At 43.5% G+C, this 27,422-nt stretch overlaps 1 protein-coding gene across 6 annotated transcripts in view; it reads left to right on the forward strand.

Moving 5' to 3' along the window:
- GBF1 (golgi brefeldin A resistant guanine nucleotide exchange factor 1) overlaps positions 1 to 27,422 on the forward strand; it is a 223,404-nt gene that overhangs the window by 105,845 nt on the left and 90,137 nt on the right. For 4 of the 6 annotated variants that reach the window (XM_061634634.1, XM_061634629.1, XM_061634633.1 and 1 more), the window contains 9 exons: positions 1,563 to 1,689; positions 12,135 to 12,352; positions 15,093 to 15,261; positions 15,460 to 15,671; positions 15,848 to 15,946; positions 17,763 to 17,957; positions 18,781 to 18,961; positions 19,307 to 19,432; positions 20,026 to 20,114. In XM_061634634.1, the coding sequence (XP_061490618.1) occupies positions 1,563 to 1,689; positions 12,135 to 12,352; positions 15,093 to 15,261; positions 15,460 to 15,671; positions 15,848 to 15,946; positions 17,763 to 17,957; positions 18,781 to 18,961; positions 19,307 to 19,432; positions 20,026 to 20,114 (1,416 nt within the window). The remainder of the gene's footprint in view (positions 1 to 1,562; positions 1,690 to 12,134; positions 12,353 to 15,092; positions 15,262 to 15,459; positions 15,672 to 15,847; positions 15,947 to 17,762; positions 17,958 to 18,780; positions 18,962 to 19,306; positions 19,433 to 20,025; positions 20,115 to 27,422) is intronic. The other 2 variants (XM_061634630.1, XM_061634632.1) reach the window with 2 other exon arrangements.

The following is a 27,422-nucleotide window of genomic DNA, read 5'->3' on the forward strand; positions in this document are numbered from 1 at the left end:
TGTTCATTGAAGTTACAGTTTTTGCTGCAGTTTTAGTGTTGTCAGTGTTTTGGTATTTTCAATTTTGTTTAAATTTGTATTCAAATGTAAGCCACCCTGGAAGATCATAGAATTGAAAGGCAGGCTAATAATTTAAAATGAGTGGTATTTTCTCTGCAAGGTAATGTTCTTGCTCACGCACCCTTTAAAATAGTTCAGATATACTGAGCTGAGATGATGACACTTGAAAATCAGGAATTAGATCAATCAGTTGCAGGGAAAGAATGGGTATTTTGGTGCTATTTAGGTAACATGTTTATCTCTCAAGTGGTATGACTTATATTTCTCACTTTTTTCCATCACAGGTTGATGTGAGTGTTTTGGAAACTGCTAATAATTTAACTGTAGAGAAGGGGTGGGGAACCTGATCCGGCGGGCGGGCAAGACCCTTATCTGGGCAAATTTGAAAGGTCAGCCCACCTTTCAATCACCTGACACCAGATGATGATCCTCAGGACGTCAAAGCACCACACAAGGTTTGCAAAGAACCCTGCTTGGTGCTCTGAAATGCTGTTGATCAGCAGGCTTAAAGTCTCCACCTAACAATTGATGAGTAGGGACTTTAAGCCTAATTTCTGTATGCATTGACTGTGCAATCGAATTCCCCATGGGGAACTCAGTTACACAGCCAATCCAGCAGGCTTGAAGTCAGCTGATGGGTGGTGACTTCAAGCCTGCTTTCTGCAGGGATCACATGATGTCAGGTGTGGGACAGGTGAGCATTGTTTGCCGAAAACAGTCTTGCAGGACAAATTGGGATCTGTGGCGGGCCAAATTTGGCTCATGGCCCAGAGGTTTCCCACCCCTCTCTAGAGGCAGAGCAAAAGTTGGAAAACCTATTTAAGGAAAGAGCTGAATGATTTATTATGAGGTTAAAGACACCTAGAACTATTAAATTTCCTTTAGATGTACAACAAAGATATTCCAGTTGGATTAGAAGTAATTGGCCAGATGAGAAAACTGTTTGTGTTTAGATATAATTGTGAGAATAAAAAGCTATTTTGACTTTGTAGCTTTTTAATTTTTGCAAGAGATTTTTAGTTTTAAATTATATTTGAGTAGTCCTTCTAAAAGCATCCTAATAAGTAGTGGGGGAATGTAATTGTGCGAAAGGTGTACAATTTATTTTTCACAGCAATAAGTAGTAAAAGAATTGTATAGGGTTCTAAAATCCATGTAGAAAAATATTGTCAGCAGAAAACACTGCCAGTACATAATGTAATGGTGTACTTATGTCCAGACAACTTCACACTCCCCTATACAACTGAGCCAACCCTCCCTTGCATATGCACACAGCAGTGAGATTCAGGCTGTGCCCTAAAAATATAGGTTAAGAAGTTTTTATATCTTTTATAAACTGAAGTAATATACAGGTAATTAATTTCCAGCTCAGGTGAGGCTGGATGATGAATCATGGAATGGAATGCTTGTGTAAGCTGGCATGATCTTATGGAATGCTGTCAGTAATTCTTCTGTGACTTTAGATGGCTATAGGAAACATTGTATGTGTTTGATATTCACAGCTGAAAATGAGAGCAGGGGGTATGAGTGACTCATCAAAATGGAAAAAGCAAAAGAGATCGCCACGGAATTCATGCCATGTAACCAGAGGGTCTCAAGGAACAGAACAGCTTGCTTCCAACGGTACAGGTATGGCAAGTAATGGAAGGAACAGATGAATGGAAGGCTGACTCTAATGATAATCATACCGTGTGGTCTCTGTTTCTGATGGAGGTATTCTGTTATTGATAAAAAGTACTCTTCAAAGATTCTACAACCACAAAAGACAACAGTATGGGTATCAGTGAACAAACAGAGCTGTGCTTGTTGAGAGCACACACCAGCTGGTTTCCTTACTGGTCTGTGGAGCATTATAGCTAGGTGGAGGGGCTCAACATGGCAGGAGCCTGTGTTGCAACCACCTTACTCTGCCCCATCTCACCAGATATTTGTTCCGTGATTGTATAGGAGGCAAATAAAGCCTTTCCTCTTAGTTCAGGTCCAGGCTATTTGACAGATCGTATCTGCCTACATGAACCTGTCCGGGATTTGAGATCTTCAGGTGAGGCCCTTCTTGTGCTCCCCACACCTTCGCAAGTACATATGACGCGGACACGAGATAGGTCCTTTTCGGTGGCCGCCCCTAGGCTATGGAACTCCCTTCCGAGTGAGGTGCGATTAGCTCCCTCCTTGCCGTCTTTCCGGCGACAAGTAAAGACTGTTTTATTTCAACGGGCATTTGGGATAGAGAACGACCAAGATTAAATGTCATAGGATTGGTGTCTACAGTATATGATTTTATTATTTTAAGTTGTCCGCTGTTTTTAACGTATGTTTTATGGTTTTTAATTTTTCTCATAGTTTAATTCTATTTTAATTGTATATTTCTGTATGTTTTAATGGTGTTGTTTTTAGTTGTAAGCCGCTCTGAGTCCTATTGGAAAAAGGGCGGGGTAGAAATCAAGGTTATTATTATTATTATTATTAGTTGTGATAAGAGAGAGAGAGAGAGAGAGAGAGAGAGAGAGAGAGAGAGGAAATACACCTAAGAAAATCAGGGCACCTTTACGCTACTGGCTTGGAAAAGTCTATGTCACAAACCCACCCCCACCAGGGATTATCCCTCCTGACACCCCATGCTTGGTTCAGGAAATCCCCACCGAGTGGGACGCTTGCCTCAGCCTGGGTCAGATATGCTCTCTGCACCACAAGCTTCAGCCCTTCCACCTTTTGTGCTACCCAAAAGGTGACCACTGGTGTGCCCTGTTAGCACAATGGGATGTAGGTACAGGAGCTGAATAGGACCCTGATATGACAGCACACGTGACCAGGTAGACACACAGGAATTTAAATGAACAAAATAACTGTATTAAAATACAAGATGTTAAATGGTATATTGATGTATAGTCCCTATCTTCCCTATCAGTGCTACTCCCCTCTAACTAATATGTAATCCACCCTTTTCCACCCAGCTCACTCCCACAACACAACCTCCCTCCTTCTCCTCCAAATTCCAACAACAAAAGCTCCTAACTGTCAAAACCAACTGTCTTTTTATTCAAACCTCCCTTAGAACTCTCTCTCACACCTGGCAGTGTTACATCACTCATACTTCCAGGCATTCCATTAACTCCTTCAAGCCCATAACACATTTAATAACAGTTCCCAACAAGTGGTTTTGTTACAACTTCGCTCCCCTTCTGATAAACCCAAAGGATGGAGCTTGATCCCACGAAGGTCTCTCTGGAGGATTTTCAGGTGAGTTCCATCTTTCAATTGGCTCAGTCTTTCACAAAAATGTCCTTGATGCAAAAGTCCTGGAGGCAAGATTATCTTCCTTCCCTGGAAACCCACCCCACCCCAAACCAAACCAGTACCTTAGTCCAGTGTTGCTTGAAGAGTCTCACTTGAGTGAAGAACTCTCAATCTCTCTCCTGGACAACCCATCGGCAATAACATTCTCCTTGCCAGTACATGTTGGATATCTGTGTGGTATTCCTGCAGCTTCCAGGATCACTGTTGTAGTAGCTGGTTTTAGTTCTTCAAGGTTTAAAGACATCTCAGAGCACGATGACTGGTCTGGATGATGAACCTTTGACCCCAAAAGTATGGCTGGATGTTTTCAAGTGTCCAGATGATGGCTAAGTGCTCCTTCTGAATGGAAGAGTAGTTGTTCTCTCTCTCCAGTAGTTTTCTACTGAAAAAGGCTATTGGGTGTTTTACTCCCTCTTTCTCTTGAAGCACCATGCCTCCAATTCCTATTTCAGAGGAATTAGTGGCTAAAATAAATGATTTCCCAAAAACATGAGCCATGAGAATGGGAGCTTGACACAGGGCTTCCTTTAGCGGTTAAAAGCAAGTTGGCAAGCTTCCAATTATTTTACTATCTCAGGACCAAATGTTTTAGTCAGTTCATACAGTGGGGCTGCAATCTCTCCAAATTTGAGTATGAACCTGTGATAGTAACTGGCCAGTCCAAGAAAATCTCTAAATTGCTTCTTGGTTGCAGGTGTAGGCCAACTTCTTTATAGCATCTAGGTTGATCTCTAGTGGGGCTAAAGAACCACTCCCCACCCTTTGTCCTAAGTAAACTACATCTCTCCTAACTGACATTTAGAGGCTTTTGTTGTTAATCCTGCCTTCCTAATGGCAGTCAGCATACTTTTCAGATGTCCCAGATGCTCCTCCAAGGTTGCACTATGAATGGCTATGTCATCTAGGTAAGCCAGGGTGAAATCTGTCATGCCACAGAGCACTTCATTAACCAGTCTTTGAAAGGATGCAGGACTAAACTTGGTGAGGCCCATGGGCTATTAGACTCCCTAACGACACCCAATTCAAGCATTTCTTGCACTTTCCTCCTTATATCTGCAAGTACCTTACATTCACTCTGTACGCAGCCAGTCTTATGGGAGGATGATTCCCTGTGTTAATAACTTGGCTTATAAGGTTGGTTATACCAGGCTTTGAACTAAAAAGGGTTTAAAATGTTTGCAGGATTTCTGTGATAGCATCTTAGGTTTCCTTAGGAGTACCTTGGGCCCATTTAATTTGATCTAGGCTCTTCCCTCTTTGCTTCGTTGCAAAAGATCTTGTGCAGTTCTGTAATCTTCTGTGGGTAATATTGTGAGATGGTAAACAGGTCTTCCATGCCTTCTGACAGCTGGGAAACCTGGAACTCATGTCTCCCCCGTCCCTGGCCCTCATGGGGAAGCGGAGGCTCAACAGGTGGTCAACTTTTTGGCAAGTCTGTAGAGCACCACCTGATGGCGACCAAGGATAAAAAGACGGATCTTCCTGTTTGGTATTTTAAAAATATGTGTGAAATAGGAATAGTTTTGTGGTCCTATTTCTTAGCAGAGATATAAATGCAAGCAGCGGGATGAGAATCAACCAGTCCACCCTTTCCTTCAGACACAAATAATTACAGACACAAACTTCTTAGGTAAAAGATAAGGAATGTTTACTCACGACCTCTCATATGTTCAGGAAACATAGGCTGTAGCTTAGATAGAAAAGTAGAAGGCTCAGTCCATGATAATGGTCATCTTGGAGAGGAGCATGTGCATGCTTCACTCTCCTCAGGCTTAATGAAGAATATGCAAAAACTACCAGACAAAGAAGGAGGAAGAGAAGGCCAGGTAACCCCACCCTTTAGGAAGTTACATGACTAGTAAACAGGTACATGGGATATTTCCCAAATATCCCTTAAAGGGAACATGCAAGTTTGCTTATTCTAACACTCCTCAAACTGGCATACAAGAACCCAACAGCCCTATCTTGACACAAAGTCTCTGGAAACAGTCTCTTGGCAATGGCTTTGTCAAGATGTAAGCAGTCATTTCTGTAGTTGGGCAGTAGTTCATCTTGATGAATCCTTTCTCTGTCTGCTCACACACAGTATGGTACTTTATCCCTATATGCTTAGTGCGTAGTGTGATTGTCTCAGACTGAGAAAGTCTAATACAACTTTGGTTGTCTTCCATCATCTGGATTGGTCTTTGTACTCTTATTCCAAAGTCCTTTAGTAGTCTGTTAAGCCAAATGGCTTCTTTGCAGGCTTCTGCAGCAGCTATATGCTCAGATTCTGTGGAAGAAAATGCTATTATGTCTTGCTTGTGACTAGCCCAGGAGATAGGTCCATCTCCATACGTAAACAGGAAGCCACTAGTTGACTTGGAGTCTGAACTGTCCCCAGCCCAGTCCGGTCCAGAAACGGCCGCAGCTGTCTTATCAGCCGAAGCTGGTAAAAGGCACTCCTAGCCACGGAGGTCACCTGGGTCTCTAGTGACAAAGATGGATCCAGGAGCACACCCAGACTACGGACCTGCTCTTTCAGAGGGAGTACAACAGCATCTAAAGCAGGCAACTGACCAATTATCCGAACTCAGGAACCACCAACCCACAGTGCCTCCATCTTGCTAGGATTCAGACTCAGTTTATTGGCCCTCATCTAGCCCACCACCGAGTCCAGGCAGCTGTCCAAGGTTCTGGTTCAGCTGCAGGCCTCCATGATAGCAGCCATAGACTCGATGCTGTGGGCGTGCTTCCACTCAAGAGCCCTGCAGTGGCTGCTGCTTCCGTATCAGGACTAGATAACCTTGCACCAGAACTGTCTTATCACCCTCCCGAGGCATGTGCAGGAGTCCCTCCAGTGGTGGGGGCATTTACCTCATCTGAAGAAAGGCCTTTCCCTCAGAGCCCCAACAGTCTCAATAGTCACCACAGATGTGAGCCTATATGGCTGGGGAGCGACCTGTTGCTCCAAAATTGCACAGGGAAAGTGGTCAGCGCAGGAGCGGTGCCAGTTAATCAACTGTTTGGAGCTCAAAGCAATCCAAATAGCTCTTCAGGAGTTCCTACCTCTTATTTATCAAACTCATGTTAGTATGCACCGACAACATCACAGCCAAATCACATGTCTGCAAACAAGGGGGCACGAAATCAGGCCCTCTTCAGGAGGAGACCAACCTGCTGTTCCAGTGGGTGGAAAAACAACTGGCTTTCATTTCAGCCATACATGTGCAGGGGATCCTGAATATACAAGCCGATTGGCTGAGCCAGGAATAAGTCCACCAGGGAGAGTGGGCCCTTCACCAGGACGTGTTCCTAGAGATCACTCAGAAGTGGGGGCTCCCATGCATGACCTGTTCGCCTCATAGGTGAATGCCCAACTGGACCAGTTCAAGGCTGGGATCCACATGCCCAGGACATAGACACCCTGTCAGCCCCCTAGCCTCGGGGACTCCTCTATGCCTTCATGTCACTACCTCTACTGTCTAGGCTGCTCTGCAGAATCCAAGTTCTCCAGGCCCACGTGATAGTGGTGGCTCCACACAGACCACAGACACTGTGGTTTTTCAATCTAGTGGATCTCAGTTCCAGTCCACCGTGGTGCCTTCCCTCCAGACTGGATCTCCTCTCACAAGGAACCATCCTTCACCCAGACCCAGAGTGGCTCCAGTTTCATGCCTGGAGGTTGAGCAGGAGTGACTAAATGAAGAGAGACTGTCTGAGAGGATTGTTTCCACCATTCTGGCATCTCACAAACAATCCACCCAGAGAATTTATGACCTCACAGGTGGTGTAGATGCGAACAGTTACCTGTCGCATAATGCCACATCCGCACCTTTCTCGACTTCCTGCAAGATGGTCTGGACCAGGGGCTGGCCCCCAATACACTCAAAAGACAGGCAGCAGCCCTAGGCAGTGTGTTTCTGACAGTGGGGAGCCATTCCATTTCCTCTCACCCTTGAGTCAAATGCTTTCTCTGAGGGGCAACCCTGCTATCACTTCCAGTGCAACACAGGCTTTCCTCCTGGGATCTTCGTTAGTCCTTAGAGCTCTCTCACAACATCCATTCGAACCAGCATGTTCCATACCAATCAAGGACCTCACCTTCAAGAAAGCCTTTCTTGTGGCAATCACCTCAGCTAGGAGGGTGGGGAAACTGGGGGCCCTCTCCATCTGGGAGGAGCTGTGCATTTTTCACCCAGACAAGGTGGTTCTTTGCTCTGATCCCAGTTTTCTTCTCCCCAAGGTCAATTCCTTTTTCCACAGGGGACAGGACATCTCTCTATCCAACTTCTGCCCCAACCCATCCATCACAGGCAGAAGAAGTGGCATAAACTGATCGAGAATGGAAAGTTGAACTTACCGTGAAGTATCCTTCTGGTCAGTGGAGAGTGGAGCAGACAGCCCCACCCTGCAGCAAAACCTAGGCTGTGGGGGGCACCTCTCCAGAAATCCTCTGGGACCGCTGGTCGCTTACCCTCTGGATAGAGTAATAAGGGCTCCTTATGTCTCTTCCTGGCACTCTGTGCCGATTTGTTAACATTTGTTCTTAGTCTATCCTCTGTTCAAGTTTCAAGTTCGTGTAGGTGGAGTGGCCGGCTGCTCAGTACTCATTTTTTTTATGTGTCACAAACTGGAGAACAGGAGGTTTCCTCCCCATTCTGGCTGGCCACCAACTAAACTTTTTTATAGTGCTGACTCTGCCTCCAGGAGGAGTTAACCCATTCCTGACTGTTCCACTCTGCACTGATCAGAAGGACACTTCACGGTAAGTCCAACTTTCCGTTGATAGTACAGTAGGGCCCCACTCATATGGCAGGTTAGGTTCCAGACCCCTGCCAAAAAGTGAAAACCGCCGAAAAGTGGATCAGCTGTAGCACAGGGGTCTGGAACCTAACCCACTGATCGCACCAGAGGAGATGATCAGCTGTAGCACGCTACAGCTGATCTTCCCCTCGGGTGTGATCAGCTCAAGCGGGAGTCTGATCGTGCCAGAAAAGGAGGAGATCAGCTGTAGCGCGCTACAGCTGATCTTCCCCTCCTCTATCGCGATCAGCTGGAGTGCGGGGGTCTGACCACCCCCAAGGAGGAGCAGCTGATCTTCCCTTCCTCCAGCGTGATCAGCTCAAGCGGGGGAGTCTGATCACGCCAGAAGAGGAGCAGATCAGCTGTAGCGCACTACAGCTGATCTTCCCCTCTTCCATCGCGATCAGCTGGAGTGCGGGGAGCTCTAGCTCCCCCTCCAGCTGATCGCCCCGCTGGCGCCGTATTAGCATAACACCGAAAAGTGGGGCGCCAAGAAGCGGGTCCTACTGTACTGTTTTTAAATTCACTGTCTCCCTGCACTTGTGACTGCAGAAGACATACATACATATATTTTATTGCTTAAAGCTAGATAGCCGCCACAAGAGCTAGGATTAAAATACATAAAATACATAAATATATAAAATTTGTGGAAGAGCTGGGTAAAAAGTAATAAAATCTGCCGTCGGCCGTAAGAGTAATACATGAAAATCAAAGCTGGGTGTGGACAATATGGTCTACCATCAGGACAGGAGGGCTATTATATGTATAGAAGGTGAAGGTCTACATAGACTGCAGAAGACAGCAAGGCACGTATCGCATGACTGGGCCTCTCCCTTGTTGCTAGGCAACAGGGCCAACATTGGATTTGCTTCTGATACATTCTAACAGGCATCATTTTCCTCAGTCAACATTGAAACTTTCTCCCCTCTTCCTTTCTGGGACCTAGTAACAATATATACTTGTTTATTATGTGACATAATATCCTTCCCCACAATAAAAGACTCATTCTGCTAATCGTTAACCCCTACTTCACATTCTCCTTCAAAACCTCTCCACTGCAACTGTGGCTGGTGGAATTTGAATCGGTTAACACCTTATACAGTTGATGGTAATAGTTTCCTAAAGTAAATTATTTTTGAGTTTAACCCAATCAGCGTGTATAAAGTGATATTTCTGCCCCTGTGTCCAAAACTGTCAAATAAACCCATTGATTCATGTTTGAATGAGCATGACTTTTTCCCTGAGAGTGTTGTCAAACTGAGGCACTCTATTGCATTTCAACATATAGCACTGTAACCCCCCAGGTTTGTCCAACACAGTGTTACTCTGAAGTTGGACCCACCTCACTGAGGTGGCTTCCCCCTTATTAATTCCCATTTGGGGACATGCAGCCTGAAGATGTCCAATTAATCCGCACTGGAAAGATGTCTGTTTGTCTGTATTGTCAAACAGTAGCTTAACAGATGGCTGTTTCTCTGGACTGGCTGGTGTCTGCTGAGTTTTGCCTATTTCCATCTCTCTCTTAAATCCCCCACTTTTATTCAGAGTGTTTCTATTTTGGTAATCTTTCCTTGTTCTACCAACAAGGTTAAGGCAACTATTCAAAGAAAAATTGTCTGCAAAACTAGCAGTTTCTTTGACATTTCTTGGATTTCTATCCTTCTCAAGCAATCTCATTTCTTGAGGTAACTGGAAAATAAAATGATCCGAAATTATTAGATCCCTAATATCATCTTTTGTTTTGGCATTACCACAACCAATCCATTAATTAAAATAGCCAGTGAGCTTAAAACTAAATTCCACATATGATTTAAATAAAGTTACTGTGGTACTTCTGAATTTCTTTCTAAAGAATTCAGGTCCAAACTTAAACTTTTGATAGACAGCAGCCTTAAAGGTGTCAAAATCCACTGCCTCATCAACTGAGAAACTATTACATATTTCAGCCAGTTCTCCTTTTAATAAATTCGGAATATATCTCATATATTCCCTAAGACAGTGGTTCCCAACCTTCATGAGTACAGGACCCCCTTTATAAGCTCAAAATTTTTTTGTGACTCCCTGCCCCCAGGGAGGCAGGCTGGCTGCCAGGAAGGAAGGGGGAAATCAGCCTTTCATTGCAGCCTTGCTTCTTTTTGCTCCACAAAAAGCCCTCTCCTCTCATTTGGAGTAAGGTCATCGTCAGCAGTGGCAGTGCGAGGAGATGGGAGTCAGTCATAGCAATCCCCTCTTCTTCCTGGTAGCCCCACCCTCAGCCTCCTTTGGCATCTGCCATGTGCTTTATAGGCAGATGCCTGCCGTTGGTGCACCTGAAAGACGCTCTGGCGCTTCAGCAAAAGTTCTTCCCTCTCGCTTGGAGCAAGGGGGAGGTGTCATCTGCAGCGGTAGTGGGGAGTGGACAGTGTCCAGGGAGTGAAGACTTTTAGGGGGAAAATTAATAATTCATTACTGTTTCTGGCCCCCTCTGGATTACTTTGTGGCCCCCCTGGGGGTCATGGCCCCCAGGTTGGGAACCACTGCCCTAAGATCCACATTCCACATTTGAGCAGCTTTCTCAAAGGTGTTCTTTCTCAAAGTCTTCTTCTGGTTTTCCTTCATGAGGAAAATTTGGTTGTCGACATTTGTCCATTAAGGTTTCCTTCTTCATTGACATAATCTCCATTTCCCCCTTTCCTTTCACACATAATGTTTCCACTTCACTTTCTCTGAGCTGGATTATGGTTTGATATATTGTTTCACCAGTGCTCTCCTTGCCTGTCACCACCTTGTGACAAAACAAGATTCCTTTTTATTCAGTAGCCTTAAGCTGACCATAAAATAAAACCCTTGTATTTCGGATCCCACTGCCGCCACTTTGTCACGAACTCACCCCTTCACCAGAGATTATCCCTGCTGACACCCCATGCTTGGTTCAGGAAATCCCCGCCCAGCAGGATGCTCTCTGCACCACAAGCTCCATCCCTCCCACCTTTTGTCCCACCCAAAAGGTGACCACTGGTGTGCCCCGTTAGCACAATAGGATGTAGGTACAGGAGCTGAATAGGACCCTGATATGATAGCACACATGATCAGGTAGACACGCAGGAATTTAAATGAACAAAATAACTTTATTAAAATAAAAGATGTTAAATAGTATATTGATGTATCTTCCCTAACTGTCCTACCCACCTCTAAGTAATATGTAATCCACCCTTTTCCACCCAGCTCACTCCCACTCCCAACAACAAAACCTGTAACTGTCAAAACCAACTATCTTTTTATTCAAACCTCCCTTAGAATTCTCACTCACACACCCCTCCCACCTGGCAGTCTTACATCACTCATACTCCCAAGCATTCCATTAATTCCTTCAAACCCATAACACATTTAATAACAGTTCTCAACAAGTGGTTTCGTTACAGTCTACTTAATGTAAGACATTTGCAAAATATATTGTTTGCGAAACAGGATATTTGAGAGAGGTAAGACAATTGGCAAGTAAGATATAAACAATTAAACTCTTTCAATTCTTCAAGAAAATAGCCAAGAAACTTTGGAGGAATTAGCATACTATAAAGTGTTCCATACATGTTAAAAATGTGTTTCAGAAATAATGTATTTAAGGCATATCAATTCTACAACTCAAAGAAAACAAGTTTCTCCTTTCTATTTTTAAAACATTGACCCATTGAATTGCAAGAGGTTGTAGTTGTTATCACTGTTTACAAAGAAAAAGTCTCTAACGAATGTGAAACTCGAGCTACTAAGGGCTTTATGGAGCAAAGGTGCACCTGGAATTGTGCCTAGAAGACAACAGGGAGCCAATGCAGTCAAGCGGAATAATAACCCTGTGCAGTTCATTTCAGGGCAGCAGGTCACTGTATTCTTCATCAGCTGAAGTAATCAGTGGCAGTCCCATGTACAGTACTGTGTATACGGAAATGGGAATGTATCTCTGAGGTGCTTAGTAAGGGGTATATAGGTCAATACTTATTGCTGCTGTTTCTTATCAACAGGTGGAGTTAATTTCATTGATGTACCTTCTCCCGTCTCATCAGGAAGTTCAGAAACAGCATCATCTACAGTCAGCCCTTCTACTGACAGTGGCTTGGAGAGTTCCTCCCAGATCAGCTCAAAGGAAGATCTTACAGACATGCAGTTGGTCAACTCTTTAGGAATTAGTACAGCAGTGCCTTTAACTGAGCCTAGAGCCACAGAGCAGCTAGAGCCCCAGGTATTAATTTGCTGTACTGTAGGCCCAGCAGACCAATAGGCCACCTACAAGTGGGAAGTGCAAGAAAATGATGCTGTATGCAGTTCTCTTGTTCTGGGTTCCTGACAGCTAGCCATGCCCTTTCCCTAGATATTCCACCCCATTTTAGTTTTCCATTCCCCTCCTCTTACAGCCAGTGAGCATTCCATGCTGGCTGACCATGCTCAGTCCTCAGTGAGCTCCTGTTCCCCCACTTCCGGCTAAGGTTTTTTCCCCTAACATTCTTTATATTTCTACAAACCTTGAGATTCCCCCAAATGTGCTTGATGTCTCTGTCTTGTGTCTGGATGATGGTACTTTTAACTACAGATAGGTTGACACTGAGATAATGAGTTCACTGGATCAGGATAGCCTGGCCACTAGTCCATGTGCCGGATTTCTGGATTAACCCTCTTCCAACAAGTATTTTCAGTAGAGATCTTTTCTAGACTGCATCTGTATTGGAATTATTTTTAATATTTTTTACTGTTTTTTAACTTCTTCTTCACTGTGCCAGGCTTTTTTTAGGCAGAAGAGAGGGGTATAAATTTACAATCAATCAATCAACCAACCAACCAACCAATCAAAATCAGTCAATAGGTGGGACCTGCAAGCAGTGTAGAGTGCTCCTGTTCAGTGTTCTAGCCAGTCAAAATGCTCTTTCTAGGACACGCTATTCCAGTGGTTCCCAAACTTTTCCCCCCACAGACAACTTAAAAATTGCTGGCAGATCACTTAATAATTTTTCTGCCTGTACTTGTAGCAATTGTGATAGGTTGTGCTAGTTGATGTGCAGTTTTTAATTGTATTCTTTGCTGTTTTCTTATATATAGTATTTTATTGTATTACAATTTGAATTCTCTAGAATTTGAATTCCATGTGCTGTCTCTCATCTTCCACCACAAATCCACAGACAAGCTGTGGACTACCCGAAAGAAGCTCGCGGGCTACTGGTGGTCCACAGACCACAGTTTGGGAACCCTTGCACTGTTCCATTCCTTCTCCCTTTTGGTTATCTCTTATATTCCTGTCAACAAAGTCAGCATTCATGTCAAGGGCATGCTGTTGGGCTGTTTTGGGCAAGTTTCTCCCCTAAATATTATTTGTACTTCAACATGCTGGTATCTCCCTTTTTGTCTGCATGAGGAGTGGTACTTGGAAAGTTGAGTTCACAGTTAGTATATATGGTGACAGATTTTGTCTCCGTTTGCATCACAGTTCTCCAGTAGCTGATGTGCTACATTCCTATTGTGTGCAGTCAGCAAATCCATAACTGTGGAAGTGAATACATTCACCTTCCTTTTAATATGCTATTGAATGCTTTGAATGAGGAGTCTTAATCTTAATGGCAAAAGCTGAAAACTTGTGGATGAAGGCTACCAGGGGCTTTATATTCTCTCCCCACAAGGCTTAGTCTGTAGTGGTTTACCCATTGGTCTGCCAATAAGCCCCGCTGAACTGAATGGGACTTATTTCCAAGTAAATCATGTACTAGATTGCCCATTTCAACATGTAGCTTCTTATATCTGTGTATCTGGAGGCATGAGATGAATGGTGACATCCTGCAGTGACTGGGGGGAGTGGACAATAGGGTGGAGAATAGTTCTTTTTCTGTTAGATAGGGGACGGGGGTGTTTCTACTTTTTATAAGATAGAAGATAAATGTTCTACTGCGGATGATTCCAGCCCTAGAACCAGCTAAAATGTGGACTGACAATGATATAGGATGGATGACATTTTTTATTTGAAAATCGGATTTTGAAATTCAGTTGAATTTTTAAAAGTTAAATTGAATTATTTTATATTTTGTTATAAGCTTGTCTCATTTAAGCCTACAATTAAAATTCTTTAAACTGAATCTACAATCCTTTATTAAATATGGTGACCTAAGGACTACTTTTCAATGCAAAGAACCTGAAGGAAAATACTTTCCTTTTGAGATCAGTAATTATGAATAGGTTAGGAACCTGTTTGTTAGAAAGTGAATAAAAGCAATCATAGGCGTTGGAACCCAGCCTTTGCTTCCAGGTCATCCTATATCTCACTAGCATAATTTATTGAGTCCATCTGGATGGTCCTCTGTTCCTTTTCTGTGTCCCCCAAGCTACAAGGCGTGAACAATGAATATGTAATGATTTCATTATTAATCTGGAGAAAAAAAGTTAAAGTAGGAAATATGTTGGCATTCTCATGTATTTAAAGAGGCACTGTATTCCCTGAGCAGGCTTCCAGACAAGTGCAAAAATAATACCAGTTTACAAAAAAACCCTTAAGCTATTTTGCTATGCATGTATCTATGTATTCAATTTCTAGTCCACTTTTCAGCAAGCTCACAAAGTAGCAAGAATTATTACAATAAACTAAAAATCCGTCAAGACTGTAAAAAATATTTCCACTTCAAACGCTAATATCTGCTACTCCTGATTCTGTTTAACTTCTGATGTGCCTGTGGTCTTAAATTAGTAAAATAGGTTTGAGTTAAGAATGACACATAGCTTCTGAAGCAGAAGAGCAATTCCACAAGCTGTCTAGGCTTCAAGTATAGAACAGCATTTACTGCTCCTTTAGGTGCATGGTACTGAGCCACATAGCCAAGCATTGGGCTACATGATTTTTGTGATCTATCCTGAAAATGAAGATTAATTGCTTGTGTCAGTGAGCTGCTCATGCAGCAGCGATAGCTTATACTAATTTCCTTTCTTATTAATTTATATGACTAAAGAATGAATGCCCGCGGGAGGAGAAGACGCCATCTGCCTCAGTGGAGTCTATCCCAGAAGTTCTTGAGGAGTGCACATCTGTAGCTGAACACTCAGACTCTGCTTCTGTTCATGACATGGACTATGTCAATCCCCGGGGAGTGCGGTTTACTCAGTGCTCTCAAAAAGAAGGTGAGTGCTTTAGAATAAAAACAGTGTCCTTTGCTTCTATCCATCCTACTCCTTGAAGAAGGAAGAAAGTGTCTAGCATTTGTCTCTGTCAAAAATATATTTTTAATTCAATTTAATTTCATTGGGCTAGTTGGAAAGAGGCTGGATCAGAAGTGCTATGGTTGTGACCTTTCTACTTATTTCCCTCCTCCCCACCAGGAACAGCATTAGTCCCCTATGGGTTGCCCTGTATCCGAGAACTACTCCGCTTCCTCATCTCGCTCACTAACCCACATGATCGCCACAACTCAGAGGTGATGATCCACATGGGACTACAGCTGCTCACTGTTGCCTTGGAGTTGGCTTCTGTTGCAAACTGTCCATCTCTCCTAGGACTTGTGAAAGAAGAGTTGTGTCGGTATCTCTTTCAAGTGAGTTTTGATTGCACAGATTCTTATACCTGTTAGACAATATCTGTAGGAATATAGGCCTTGCATTAGTGTGTCCTAGAATAAATGTTTCTGTTGTAATTTTGGTTTGTTTTCCCAATGGAAGGAAAAAGAATATATCTACATTAACAATCTTTCAACTTCTGATTCTTTCCCAGTTACTGAGTGTGGAGCGGCTCAACCTGTATTCAGCTTCACTTAGAGTTTGCTTTCTCATCTTTGAGAGTATGAGAGAACACCTGAAATTCCAACTGGAGGTGAGTCTTTTGAAGTGCACCTACCTAGTATTTGGAGGAGATAATTTAAACAGCGTTGTGGCTTGGTTCATGGATGTGTATGAAATCCTGTTCAGGAGAGTATATGGGAAACTAGAGACGATCATGCGACTCTCTGAGATTCCCAAGCTCTTTGGCATGTGAAAGTGGGTGTAGATATGGCAGACAATCTGTCTGGTAATTTGACATCACTTATATTTTGTTGATGAAACCTGGTAAGAAAGCTTTCCTTTAGAGAAGGAAGGCTCCATGCCTGGGAAAACCAGGCCCAATGGCTGAAGTGGTGGTGGCTTGGTCTTCCTCTTTTCTTGTCATCTCCTATAGAGGCAGCACTCAGACCCACAGATGCCTTGGGCTGGAGCCAGAACAACAGTAGTGACTCTGTCCATGAAGATAAAGGAAGAAGCAAACTGAGGATGGAAGATATTCCTCCTCACACCTCCATATCTTGCTGGTCTTCCTTGTGCCCATGGATCATAGAATGTCATTTTCTGTCTGAAGGTGTTTTCACTTAAAAAATTGCATGCTCCATATCTGGGCAGTGATACAATAGCCATGTCCATGTGCTAGCCTTTTAGTGCTCGTAGAGATTGCCCATATGTTATTTCCTTTTCCTGGAAAGCATCAATGTTGTGTGTCTGTTTGGGGAAAAAACAAGAGGAAGGAAAGAAAAAGAGAGAGAAAAAGACATGAGCTGCTAATGCACATTTTCAGAACTGTACCTGCTCTGCTTTTTAGATGGCTGCAATTGAAAATCTATATTTTTAGTGCTCCTTTATATATACGTAACTCTAAAATAGAAATTGTGTGTGTGTACTGTATTCATTCTTTTTGAGATACAGTGGGGTGCTTTCACATGTAACATTAAACCATGGTTTAGTGCTATGTGAAAGAGCCCCAAGAAGCCTGAGCGAAGAGTCTTGCATGCTTCTCCTACTCCTATTGAGATTACTTTTAGTTTCAGAGAACCTCAGTTTAGCATTACATGTGAAGTTGCAATGCTGGTTTAAAAGACACGAAATAGTGGCTAGTTAAACAAGCCTTCCTAACTGCCAGAGTGGTACAACAATGAAATCAATTACCTAGGGAGACGGTGGGCTTATCAACACTGGAGGCATTCAAGAGGCAGCTGGACAGCCACCTATCAGGTGTGCTTTAAGCTGGATCCCTGCATTGAGCTAGAGGTTGGACTTGATGGCCTTATGGGCCCCTTCAACTCTTCTATTCTATAAGTCAGTAACGTAATTGGTGGTTTGAAGTTGGCTTGTTTACTTGTTGGCTTGTAACTGCTGTATTATTATTATTTTTAAAAAATGAGAGGATTCTCCGTTTGTATATGACACTAAGTGGAGCTTCTCTGAAACTGAACGTAATGGGGAGGGGGAGCATACAAGCCTGATGCTTTCCTTGGACTCACTGAGGCTTGTTCACATAACAATAAACCAGGAGTCAGCAACCTGTGACCCTTGAGCTGCATGTGACCATTGGGCTAATTTCATGTGGCCCTCAACATAATCTCATGTTGGTGGTAAGGAGGGGAAACAGGGAAAGGGGGTATGGCAGAAAGAGAAAGGAATGGGATTCCTTCCATATGCTGGCTCCAGCCCTATCCAGTGCCACCATGTGACCCCCCCCCAAATTGCCCTCGAGAGAATGCAGCTCTTAACAAAAATATTGTTCCTTACCCTTGTTCTAACTATGGCTTAGTTGTGTTATATGTAAACCTGTGTCTCAGATGAAATTAAAACTCTGACTTCCTTTGCATCCTATATCCTGAACTAGCCTTTCTTTCTGCTAGATGTACATAAAGAAGCTAATGGAGATCATCACTGTGGAAAACCCCAAGATGCCCTATGAGATGAAGGAGATGGCCCTGGAGGCCATAGTTCAGCTGTGGAGGATTCCTAGCTTTGTCACTGAGCTCTACATCAATTATGACTGTGACTATTACTGTGCCAACCTCTTTGAAGACTTCACAAAACTGCTCTCCAAGGTTTTGAAAAGGAACTATTTTGCTCTTTTATTTGCATGAGCATTGTATATGCATCAACTCAGCAAAAAATAAGGATGTAACAAGATTTGGCTGTTTTGTAAAAAAAATAACAGACATATGCATGTGGTAGGGGATTATCCAATTGGAAGCATGGTGCTTGGTGATCTGTAGTTAACACTCATCCAGTAGAGTGTCTATATACTTGTCCTCACAGAGTGCAAGCAGCTTTGAAAGAGGACAGGGGAAAGGATTGTGCAGTGTCCCAATCAGATCTCTCCCCACCTCCAAGCTGCTATTAAGCCATAAAAACAGGAGATCCAATCATGGGTCTCCTGTCACATCTACTTTGACCATAAGGATTCTTTATAACATCAGACATGTATGCTGGAAGCATTGTGAGGAACACAAGTGTACAGGGGAGCTTATATCTCCAAACACTTGAAGGTCTACAGTTGACGCGTTACAGAGAGCTGCAGCTGACTGTGGCTTTCCTGCATGTGTCAACTGAATGTTTGGAGATGGGCATCTTTCATTCACACTTCAAGTATTATCTGTGGGAAATATAGGTGTAAATGCAGCAAACTTGTTTACCACCACAAAGTATGAATGAGCTTCAAAATTTGAGTGAAATGTTACCTTTAAAGCAATGTACAGCCTGGGAGAGAGCAGGTTATTTGCAGGTGGAGTATTCTTGAGGAATGGGATAATGTTAGGAAGATTTGGAGAGTTGTGTAGAACTTTGGGGCTGAATAGCTTCTGTGAATAGTTTTCCTTGGCCAAATGGTAATCTAATTTAATTCTTAGCTATGCTTGATTTTTGCAGAATGCCTTTCCTGTTTCTGGACAACTATATACTACTCACCTGCTATCCCTTGAAGCGTTGCTGACAGTGATAGATAGTACAGAAGCACAATGCCAAGCCAAAGTGCTCAGCAACATCTACCAACAAGAGAAGGAAGCAACAAGTGCAGAAATTCCCTGTAGCGTCAAAGAAACAACCCATAGTGAGAACTTTCCATTTGATGCCTTCATCTTAATTTTATAGTCATGTGTGTCCTTCTGGACTGTGTTCTAGACAAGACTGCCATCCTGTTCCATAAATGCTCAATCCTAGCTTTGTGCCAAAACCTCAAAAATAATGACTTCTATGTTTTTTTTTTCTCAACAAAGATTTTGTGCATGAATTTGAACTGGTCTCTGGATATTCATACTCTTTTGAATAATATTATCTTTCTTTGAAGGCAAAGGGTTAGGCTTCTTCAAAGTGAATAATAACTTTGTTTATAGAATAACATGGTGACTTTAAAATGTTGTTCTTGATAACTCTAGTTCTCTTCTTTCACTGGTAGTTATTGAGGGGCTGCTGACAGAAGGCAAATCACCCAGTGCAGAATTGCCAGATGCTAATGGCTGCTTGGAGGCCAACCACATGAAGCAGCAAGACAGTCTGAATTTGGAGTTAGGAAATGAAACAGGTAAATGATAAACATTTGTGTGCAATGAACACTTCAGATGTTTCTTTTTGCCTATCTGTAGCTGTAGTACAGCTGGAGGTCTCTTGGACCAGTGAATTATATAATGATGCACAGATTTACTTTGGTGTTCTATACAATGTTGAATCAGTCATTTGCAGATAGGGTGGTTAAAAGTCTCTGGGCCACTTCATATGTTACAGTAGAAGTAAGTACATATTTTAAAATATAGTTATACTGTCTTCTATAATCTGTGAGACAGGTACATGTCTTCCCTGCCTTTCCCCCCATTATTTGTGGTTCTCCACATTGTGTTTCCATCATATAAATAAAGTTGAAACTACTTTAACATTGCATGGCAGAAGATGTTTTCCTTTGTACCTTCATCGACTGTAATCTGTAAATCAGTCCCTTGAATGTTTGCAGCTAAATCATGAGGTCTTGTTCCCCTGCAGGACTGGGGTGTATAAAGAAAAACATTGCTGCTGGGTTGGTTTGGGGGGTGAGGGGAAGAGAAGGGTGTTTAACTGTATATAGCGCACAGTGCAAACTGTTGGTAAGGATCCATTGTGAAAGCACTCTGCTTTTGTTTTTAGTAGAAAAGACCGTTCCAAAGAAGCCTACTCGCTTTTCCTGCATCCTGCCTACAACACATGAATTGATAATGATTAAGAGTAAAAAGAAGGTATGGCATGTTGTTGATCTAAATTATCTGTAAGTAGACATGGTGTATATATTTAAAGAACAGACTCTGCCCTCCAGCTTATAATTTTAAAAGGCTAGGTATGTGAACAGAGCAGGGAGACTGAATGTCAATATTGCAGTGGAAGAGGCAGCTTAAGAGTTTGCAAGCACAGTAACAGAAGGAGACAGGCCGATGTCAGAAGGTAAGGAATCCTAATGGGTAGTAAGCAGCAAGAAAGAAAGGGAGAAGTTGGGAAATGAAGGAAATCTTTTTGGGTTTATAGGAGCAAGGAGTGCCATGAAGAGGGAAAGGTGGCTACATTAATGGAAATGAGAGAACTAAGACATTGGAAACTTTGTCTAATAAGTTTGTTTATTTTAAATCTTCAAGGCCACTTTTCTACTCAAAGCAGCTTGAAAAATGGACTGCTTTCAAATCGATTCTGACTTATGGTGACTCTATGAATAGGGTTTTCATGGTAAGCAGTATTCAGAGGGGGTTTACCATTGCCTTCCTCTGAGGCTGAGAGGCAGTGACTGGCCCAAGGTCACCCAGTGAGCTTCATGGCTTTGTGGGGATTCGAACCCTGCTCTCCCAGGTCATTGTCCACCACCTTAACCACTGCACCACACTGGCTCTCCCAAAGCAGCTTGCAACAGTATTAAAAATAGTTAATTTTAAGACAGGAAATAAAATTGTACAGCAATAGCTGAAACAGCCAGTACAACATGCCAGCAGAATCAGCCAACCACAAACTGAAATGGAAACAAAGTTTTAATAAATAAATAAAAAAGAAGCATGAGAGATATAATACTACAATTTGGAAGTGTTGCTTTTATTCATATGACATTAGTTAGAAAGTTGAACACATTTTTTCTGGAAGTCTCAATTATATGAAGTGCTCTTCATAATTTCAGTGAACAAACAAATGAGCCCTCTTTAGACAAGGGACTTGCTAGGGGCGAGATAGAACAGGATACATTTTTGGATGACTGGTGGTCTTTTCTTTCATATGTTAATTCTAACCCCGGGGAGCCCAGACCTCCGCTACCACAGATATCATTCTGGAAGATTATGTTGACTGGATTGAAATATGCAAGAGGTGTGAAATGCATCTTATGTTTTGATTTTGTACATTAAATGATATGTCATAAACATGCACTATGCAGACAGAGTATTCCTAGTTGTGATATATATGCTCTGTAACACAACTGGTTGTATTTATGTTTGGCTTTTATTTTCATGTTGATTTGTCTGTTTTTGAAATAAATAATACTTTGAAAAAACCTTTTTTTTCTGAACCTACCTACAAGTGAGGTGTTCCTCCATTAGACTGTTATGCTTCACATCTTGAATACTAAAAGCCAGTAATTGAAAATTTGTGTTGCAATGGCTTCTGTACCTAGAGGAGTATTGTAAGAAGCAAGCTTTTGCTGAAGGAACAAAGAAGGTGCTGTATTGTTCATATCCATAGGAATTGGTGTCACAATCACCAAAGTGTTGTTTCCTGTTAGTGATGGGCAGTAACCAAGAACTGACATTTATTCTGGTGCTTTAGTAAAGTTCACATAGATGTTTGTGTTGGATCTCTAGTCACACACAACCTTTTAGTTAACCCTCTCTTGGGTACCTGCTTATGACATTATCTACTTCTATTATGTATTCCTGAGCTTCATAGGCCCAGTTCTGACATGTGAATAATGGTTAAAATGCATGCTGTATTCAACAGTTGGGCACATCCCTCTTGAAAAACATAACTGTTATGTTTCTGCTATAATTTCTAGGTCTCATGGTGCATCTGGTATAATAGCTAACTGCAATTTTTTTAAAGTCTAGATTTATTGTAATTATTTATATATTGACAGGATTTGAATTGCTGTGAAACATCTATTTCAAACAGAGACCTGGTCCTCTTAAATTATTTTAGGATCATCTCCTACCGCTTGAGAGACTGGGGGACACCTTATGTTTAATTATTCCTAGAGCAAAATCTGAAGTTGTCTTTTTGCTTGCAACATTATATGTGGAGTAGAGTCAGATGAAAACAATTAGCCTCTAATTTTCAGCATTTGACTTCTCAGTCAAATATTACGACAAATACCTGGCTTACATTCAGTGACTGAATGATGCTTTGATTAAACTGTTCCTTACCACAGCGATCAGCTGTCATGTGTGAGTGAGCTCATAGAATGAGATAGCTATCACATACTGTCTTCTTTCCTTTTATGTTTTAATTTTATGGCCTTGCAGTGAGGTGTTCTGATTTATAGAGGAACCAGTTTTGATTGAGTGGCCTGCCTTTTATGTCAGAGCTCTGTTTAACTTGACAGTTATCTCAAGAATGTACATGAACAACCTTGGATTGCAGACAATTGGAAGGAGGGGTTTATTGTCGGGTGGGTGGGTGTGCATGCATGTGTTTAGGGAATAGAGCAAACTAGGCATTCTGTGAATGGGGTATAGATTTTCACAATTAGCAGTGTTTGGGACAGAACTTGGAAAAGTTACTTTTTTGAACTACAGCTCCTATCAGCCTAATCCAGTGGCCATGCTGGCTGGGGCTGATGGGAGTTGTAGTTTAAAAAAGTAACTTTTCCAAGCTCTGGTGTGGGATTTGATGGGAGAATGATGTGCCAGAACAGGGGAAGGGAGACTAGATATATGTGCTATCCTGTCATCCAAATATGTTAATATTAATTTCTACGCTGCTTGTTTTAGTTTGAAAACACTGAAACAGACCTTCTTAACAAAGAACAAACACATTAAAAATAATAAGAAAAAATTATAACGCTTGAATGATCTAAAATGTAGGGGACATTGAATTTATTAGTCGCCCATCTGGCTGGCTGTCCAGCCACTCTGGGCGACATACAACATAGGCATACAATACATAAGCATTAAAAATCTAAAAACAACGAAGAAAAATCTAACCCACCCCAAAAGCCTGCCTGAAGAGCCAGGTCTTCAAGGCCTGGCGGAAGCTCATCATAGAAGGGGCATATTTGGGAGGGAGTTCCACAGGGTGGGGGCCACAATTGAAAAAGCCCTCTCTCTAGTCCTCACCAGTTTGGCTGTTTTGACTGATGGGATGGAGACAAGGTCTTTTGAGGCTGATCTTGTTGGGCGGCATAGCTGATGGTGCTGGAGGCGCTCCTTCAGATAGACTGGGCCGAAACCGTATAGGGATTTAAAGGTCAAAACCAACACCTTGAATTGGGTCCGGTAAGCAACTGGTAACCAGTGCAACTCTTTTAGCACTGGAGTGATACGATCTCGCCGGCGGCTACCTTTAATCAGACGCACCGCCATGTTCTGTACCAGTTGCAGCTTCCGGACCGTTTTCAAGGGTAGCACCACGTAGAGCGCATTACAGTAGTCTAGGCGAGAGGAGACCAGGGCATGTACCACCGATGGGAGCAGATGATTGGGAAGGTAGAGGCGTAGCCTTCGTATCAGATGGAGTTGATACAGCGCTGCCCGTCTCACAGCTGAAACGCGAGCTTCCATGGACAGTTGGGAGTCAAGAATGACCCCAAGGCTACGGACCTGGTCTTTCAGGGGCAATTGTACCCTATTGAACACCAGGTCTAAATCCCCTAACCTTCCCTTGTCTCCCACGAACAATACCTCGGTTTTGTCAGGGTTCAGCTTCAGCTTATTCCTTCCCATCCAGCCACTCACCGATTCCAGGCACTTGGATAGGGTTTCTACAGCCAACCTCGGTGAAGATTTAAATGAGAGATAGAGCTGCGTGTCATCTGCATATTGGTGACACTGCAGGCCAAATCTCGTGATGATAGTCCCCAGCGGCTTTATATAGATGTTAAATAGCATCGGGGAGAGGATGGAGCCCTGTGGCACCCCACAAGTGAGAGGCCAAGGGTCCGAAACCTCATCCTCCAATGCTACTCTTTGGTGCGTATCAGAGAGGAAGGAATGGAACCACTGGAATACAGTACCCCCTATGCCTAACTCCTCCAGGCAATCCAGAAGGATACCGTGGTCAACGGTATCAAAAGCCGCTGAGAGGTCCAGGAAAGCTAGGAAGATGCACTCACCCCTATCCAATGCTTTCCTCATATCATCCACCAAGACTGTTTCAGTCCCATATCCAGACCTGAAACCCGACTGAAATGGATCCAGATAATTTGTTTCCTCCAATTGCGCTTGCAATTGCTTCACCACCACCCGTTCAACTGCCTTGCCCAAGAATGGTAAGTTTGAGATTGGGCGAAAGTTGTTCAAATCTTGGGGATCCAAGGAGAGCTTCTTTAAAATTGGTTTTATTACTGCCTCCTTGAGGGCTGATGGCATGACGCCCTCTTCCAAGAACGCATTTACCACCACCTTGATCCCCTCGCCCAGACTTTCCTTGCAGCCCATAATGAGCCACGATGGGCAAGGGTCGAGTAAGCAGGTGGTTGGCCTTAAGGTTGAAAGCACCTTGTCCACTTCATCAGAAGGAAGAAGCTGGAACCGATCCCACACCACCGGAGAACCACTGGCCGACTCTGGCTCGCTCACTGTATCCATAGCGTGTGGAATCGCACTCTTTAGACCATCGATTTTATCTGCAAAGTGCTTTGCAAACTCATCACAGGAGGTCTTAGAATGTTCCATAGGTTCCGAATCAACTGGACCGACCAGGCTTCTGTCAGGCCCAGGATGGGACTCAGGAATCAGACTGGTAGTTGAAAGCAATTCAGTTTTTATTAAGGTAATATCCAAACAGAGGCTGCGCCTTCTCATGAAGCAGCACAGAGTTACAGGTCCTGCGACGTAGAAAGAGAGTTGACAGAGCAAGGGGCTGCTTTCCCGCCTGTCTCTTAAGAAGGGGTCAAACGGGCGTGAAGCCTTTCACTCCTCCTTAACGGTCCCTCAGTCACCACCCTCCTTCCCCCCCTCCTTTCTTGTCTTTTCAACTGTCTTCGAGCACGCGGCGACAGGGGAAGCACGGGCCCCTCCTCTTCTGAAATCTCCGACTCCGGTATGGGGGAAAGAGGGGGGTCAGGTTTTAAACTGTCTTGCGGTTTCTCTGGCTTAGGAGGCCCTCCCTTTTCCCTCACTAGAGGCGGCGGCGTGGGAACTTCGAGGGAAGGCTCCAAGACTGTGAAATTTTCAAGGTCTCCGTTGCTAGGCAACGCTATCTCTGGAATTTCGTCTCCTTCTCCAGTCCACTCTAACGAACTGGCCCCCTCCCTTTCCTCCTCTGTTTCTGAATCCTCAGATCCCCAACCTGGCACCCTGACATCATCCCCTCTCCATGCTGTGCCCCCCCTCCCCGACTGGCTTGGGGTGATGGGGAAACTGTTGGTGAAAAAGTTTTACCAAATCTGGAGCATGCACATCAGTTTCGGCTTCCCAAGATCTATCTGCAGGCCCATAGCCCTTCTAGTGGATCAAATACTGCAATTTATTATGCCTCATTCTGGAGTCGAGGATTTCTTCCACTTCAAATTCAGTCTGCTCATTCACCATGAGCGGAGCCCCTGGAGGCTCCTCTGACCGCAAATCACTGGGAGGGGCTGCTTTTGTTAACAAGGATCGATGAAACATGGTGTATTTTAAATGTGTCTGGTAACTTCAGTCGATAAGCTACGGGATTAAATTGAGCCTCTATTTCAAAAGGCCCCACCCTCTTGTCTTGTAATTTTCTACATTTGCCCGGCATCTGAAGGAAACGAGTGGACAGCCATACCTGGTCTCCTGGTTGAAGGGGGGGGGCTCTCTCCTGTGCAGATCAGCAGCTCGCTTGTACTCAGTCTTGGCTTCATTTAGCTGCTGTTTCAATGTCTGTTGCACAGCGTGTAACTCCTTCAGAAAATCTCCTGCGGCTGGCACAAGCACCCCCTCTGAGCTGCTTGGGAAGGCTTTAGGATGAAATCCATAATTAGCGAAGAACGGGGTTTGCTTAGTGCTGGAGTGCAAGGAGTTGTTATAGGCAAACTCTGCAAAATGTAAATATGACACCCAGTCTGTTGGTAGGACGCATAACAACGTAAATATCTTTCCAAAACAGCGTTCAGGCGTTCCGTCTGACCGTCTGTCTGGGGATGATGAGCTGAAGAGAGTTTTAGCTCCGTCTGCAGCTGTTTCCACATTGCTCTCCAAAATTTAGCTGTGAACTGAGTTCCTCGATCCGAGACTACACTGTCTGGCAATCCATGCAACCGGTAGATTTCTTTGATGAATAACTTGGCTGTTTCTTTTGCCTCTAAGGCCCCTGAGCAAGGAAGGAAATGTGCCATTTTGGTGAGTAAATCTACCACTACTAGGATGGCCGTCATTCCTTGTGACTTTGGTAGATCAGTTATAAAATCCATGGAAAGGTCCTTCCAGGGTTCGTTTGGGACAGGTAGCGGTTGTAACAGCCCTGCTGGTTTTCCTGTTTGTGTTTTCCCCCACATACAGACAGAACAGGATTTTACATAGTCCTCAATATCCCTACGCATCTTAGGCCACCAGAAGTCCTTGGCCACGTTCTGAATGGTTTTGTAAATCCCAAAGTGCCCCGCGGTGATGGAGTCATGGCACTGACGTAGGACTCTGAGTCTTAATTCCCCTTCTGGCACATACCTGGCTGTTTTAAACCATAACAGTCCATCTCGCCAGTGGAAACTTACTTCTGGGTCTTGATCTTGTCCCACCTCCTGAATATATTGTTGCATGCCTGCATCTTCTTGTTGTGCCCTTTTGAGTTCTTCTTCCCATGAAGGCTGACATGATCCCAACGTTAATTTCTCTGGCGGGATCACGTACTGAGGCTGGTCATCGGATTCGCTTCCTTTGAATTGTGGCTGTCTAGATAAGGCATCTGCTCTCTGGTTTTTGGCTTGGGCATGATAAGTAATCTTGAAGTTGAACCTAGTGAAGAACTGGGACCATCTTATCTGTCTCTGGTTCAGCTTTCTGGCTGTTTGTAGGCTTTCCAGGTTCTTGTGGTCGGAGCGCACTTCAATCTGATGAGAGGCCCCCTCCAAATATTGTCTCCAGTTCTCAAAAGAATCCTTGATGGCTAGTAGTTCCTTCTCCCATACTGTATAGTTCTTCTCCGCGGGCTTCAACTTTCTAGAGAAGTACGCGCAGGGGTGCAGCTCCTTTCCTTCTTGGTCTAATTGCAGAAGGACCCCCCGATGGCAAAATCCGAAGCATCTGCTTCCACGACGAAGGGGCGGGTTGGATCGACAAAGCGCAGAATGGGCTCAGTAGCGAATCTTCTTTTCAGCTCCTCAAAGGCGTTTGTAGCATTCTTGGTCCATTGAAATTTCTTCTTTCCCCTTAAACAGTCAGTCAGAGGAGCTGTTAATT

Source organism: Rhineura floridana, chromosome 7 (assembly GCF_030035675.1).
Source record: "Rhineura floridana isolate rRhiFlo1 chromosome 7, rRhiFlo1.hap2, whole genome shotgun sequence".
Lineage (NCBI taxonomy): Eukaryota > Metazoa > Chordata > Lepidosauria > Squamata > Rhineuridae > Rhineura > Rhineura floridana.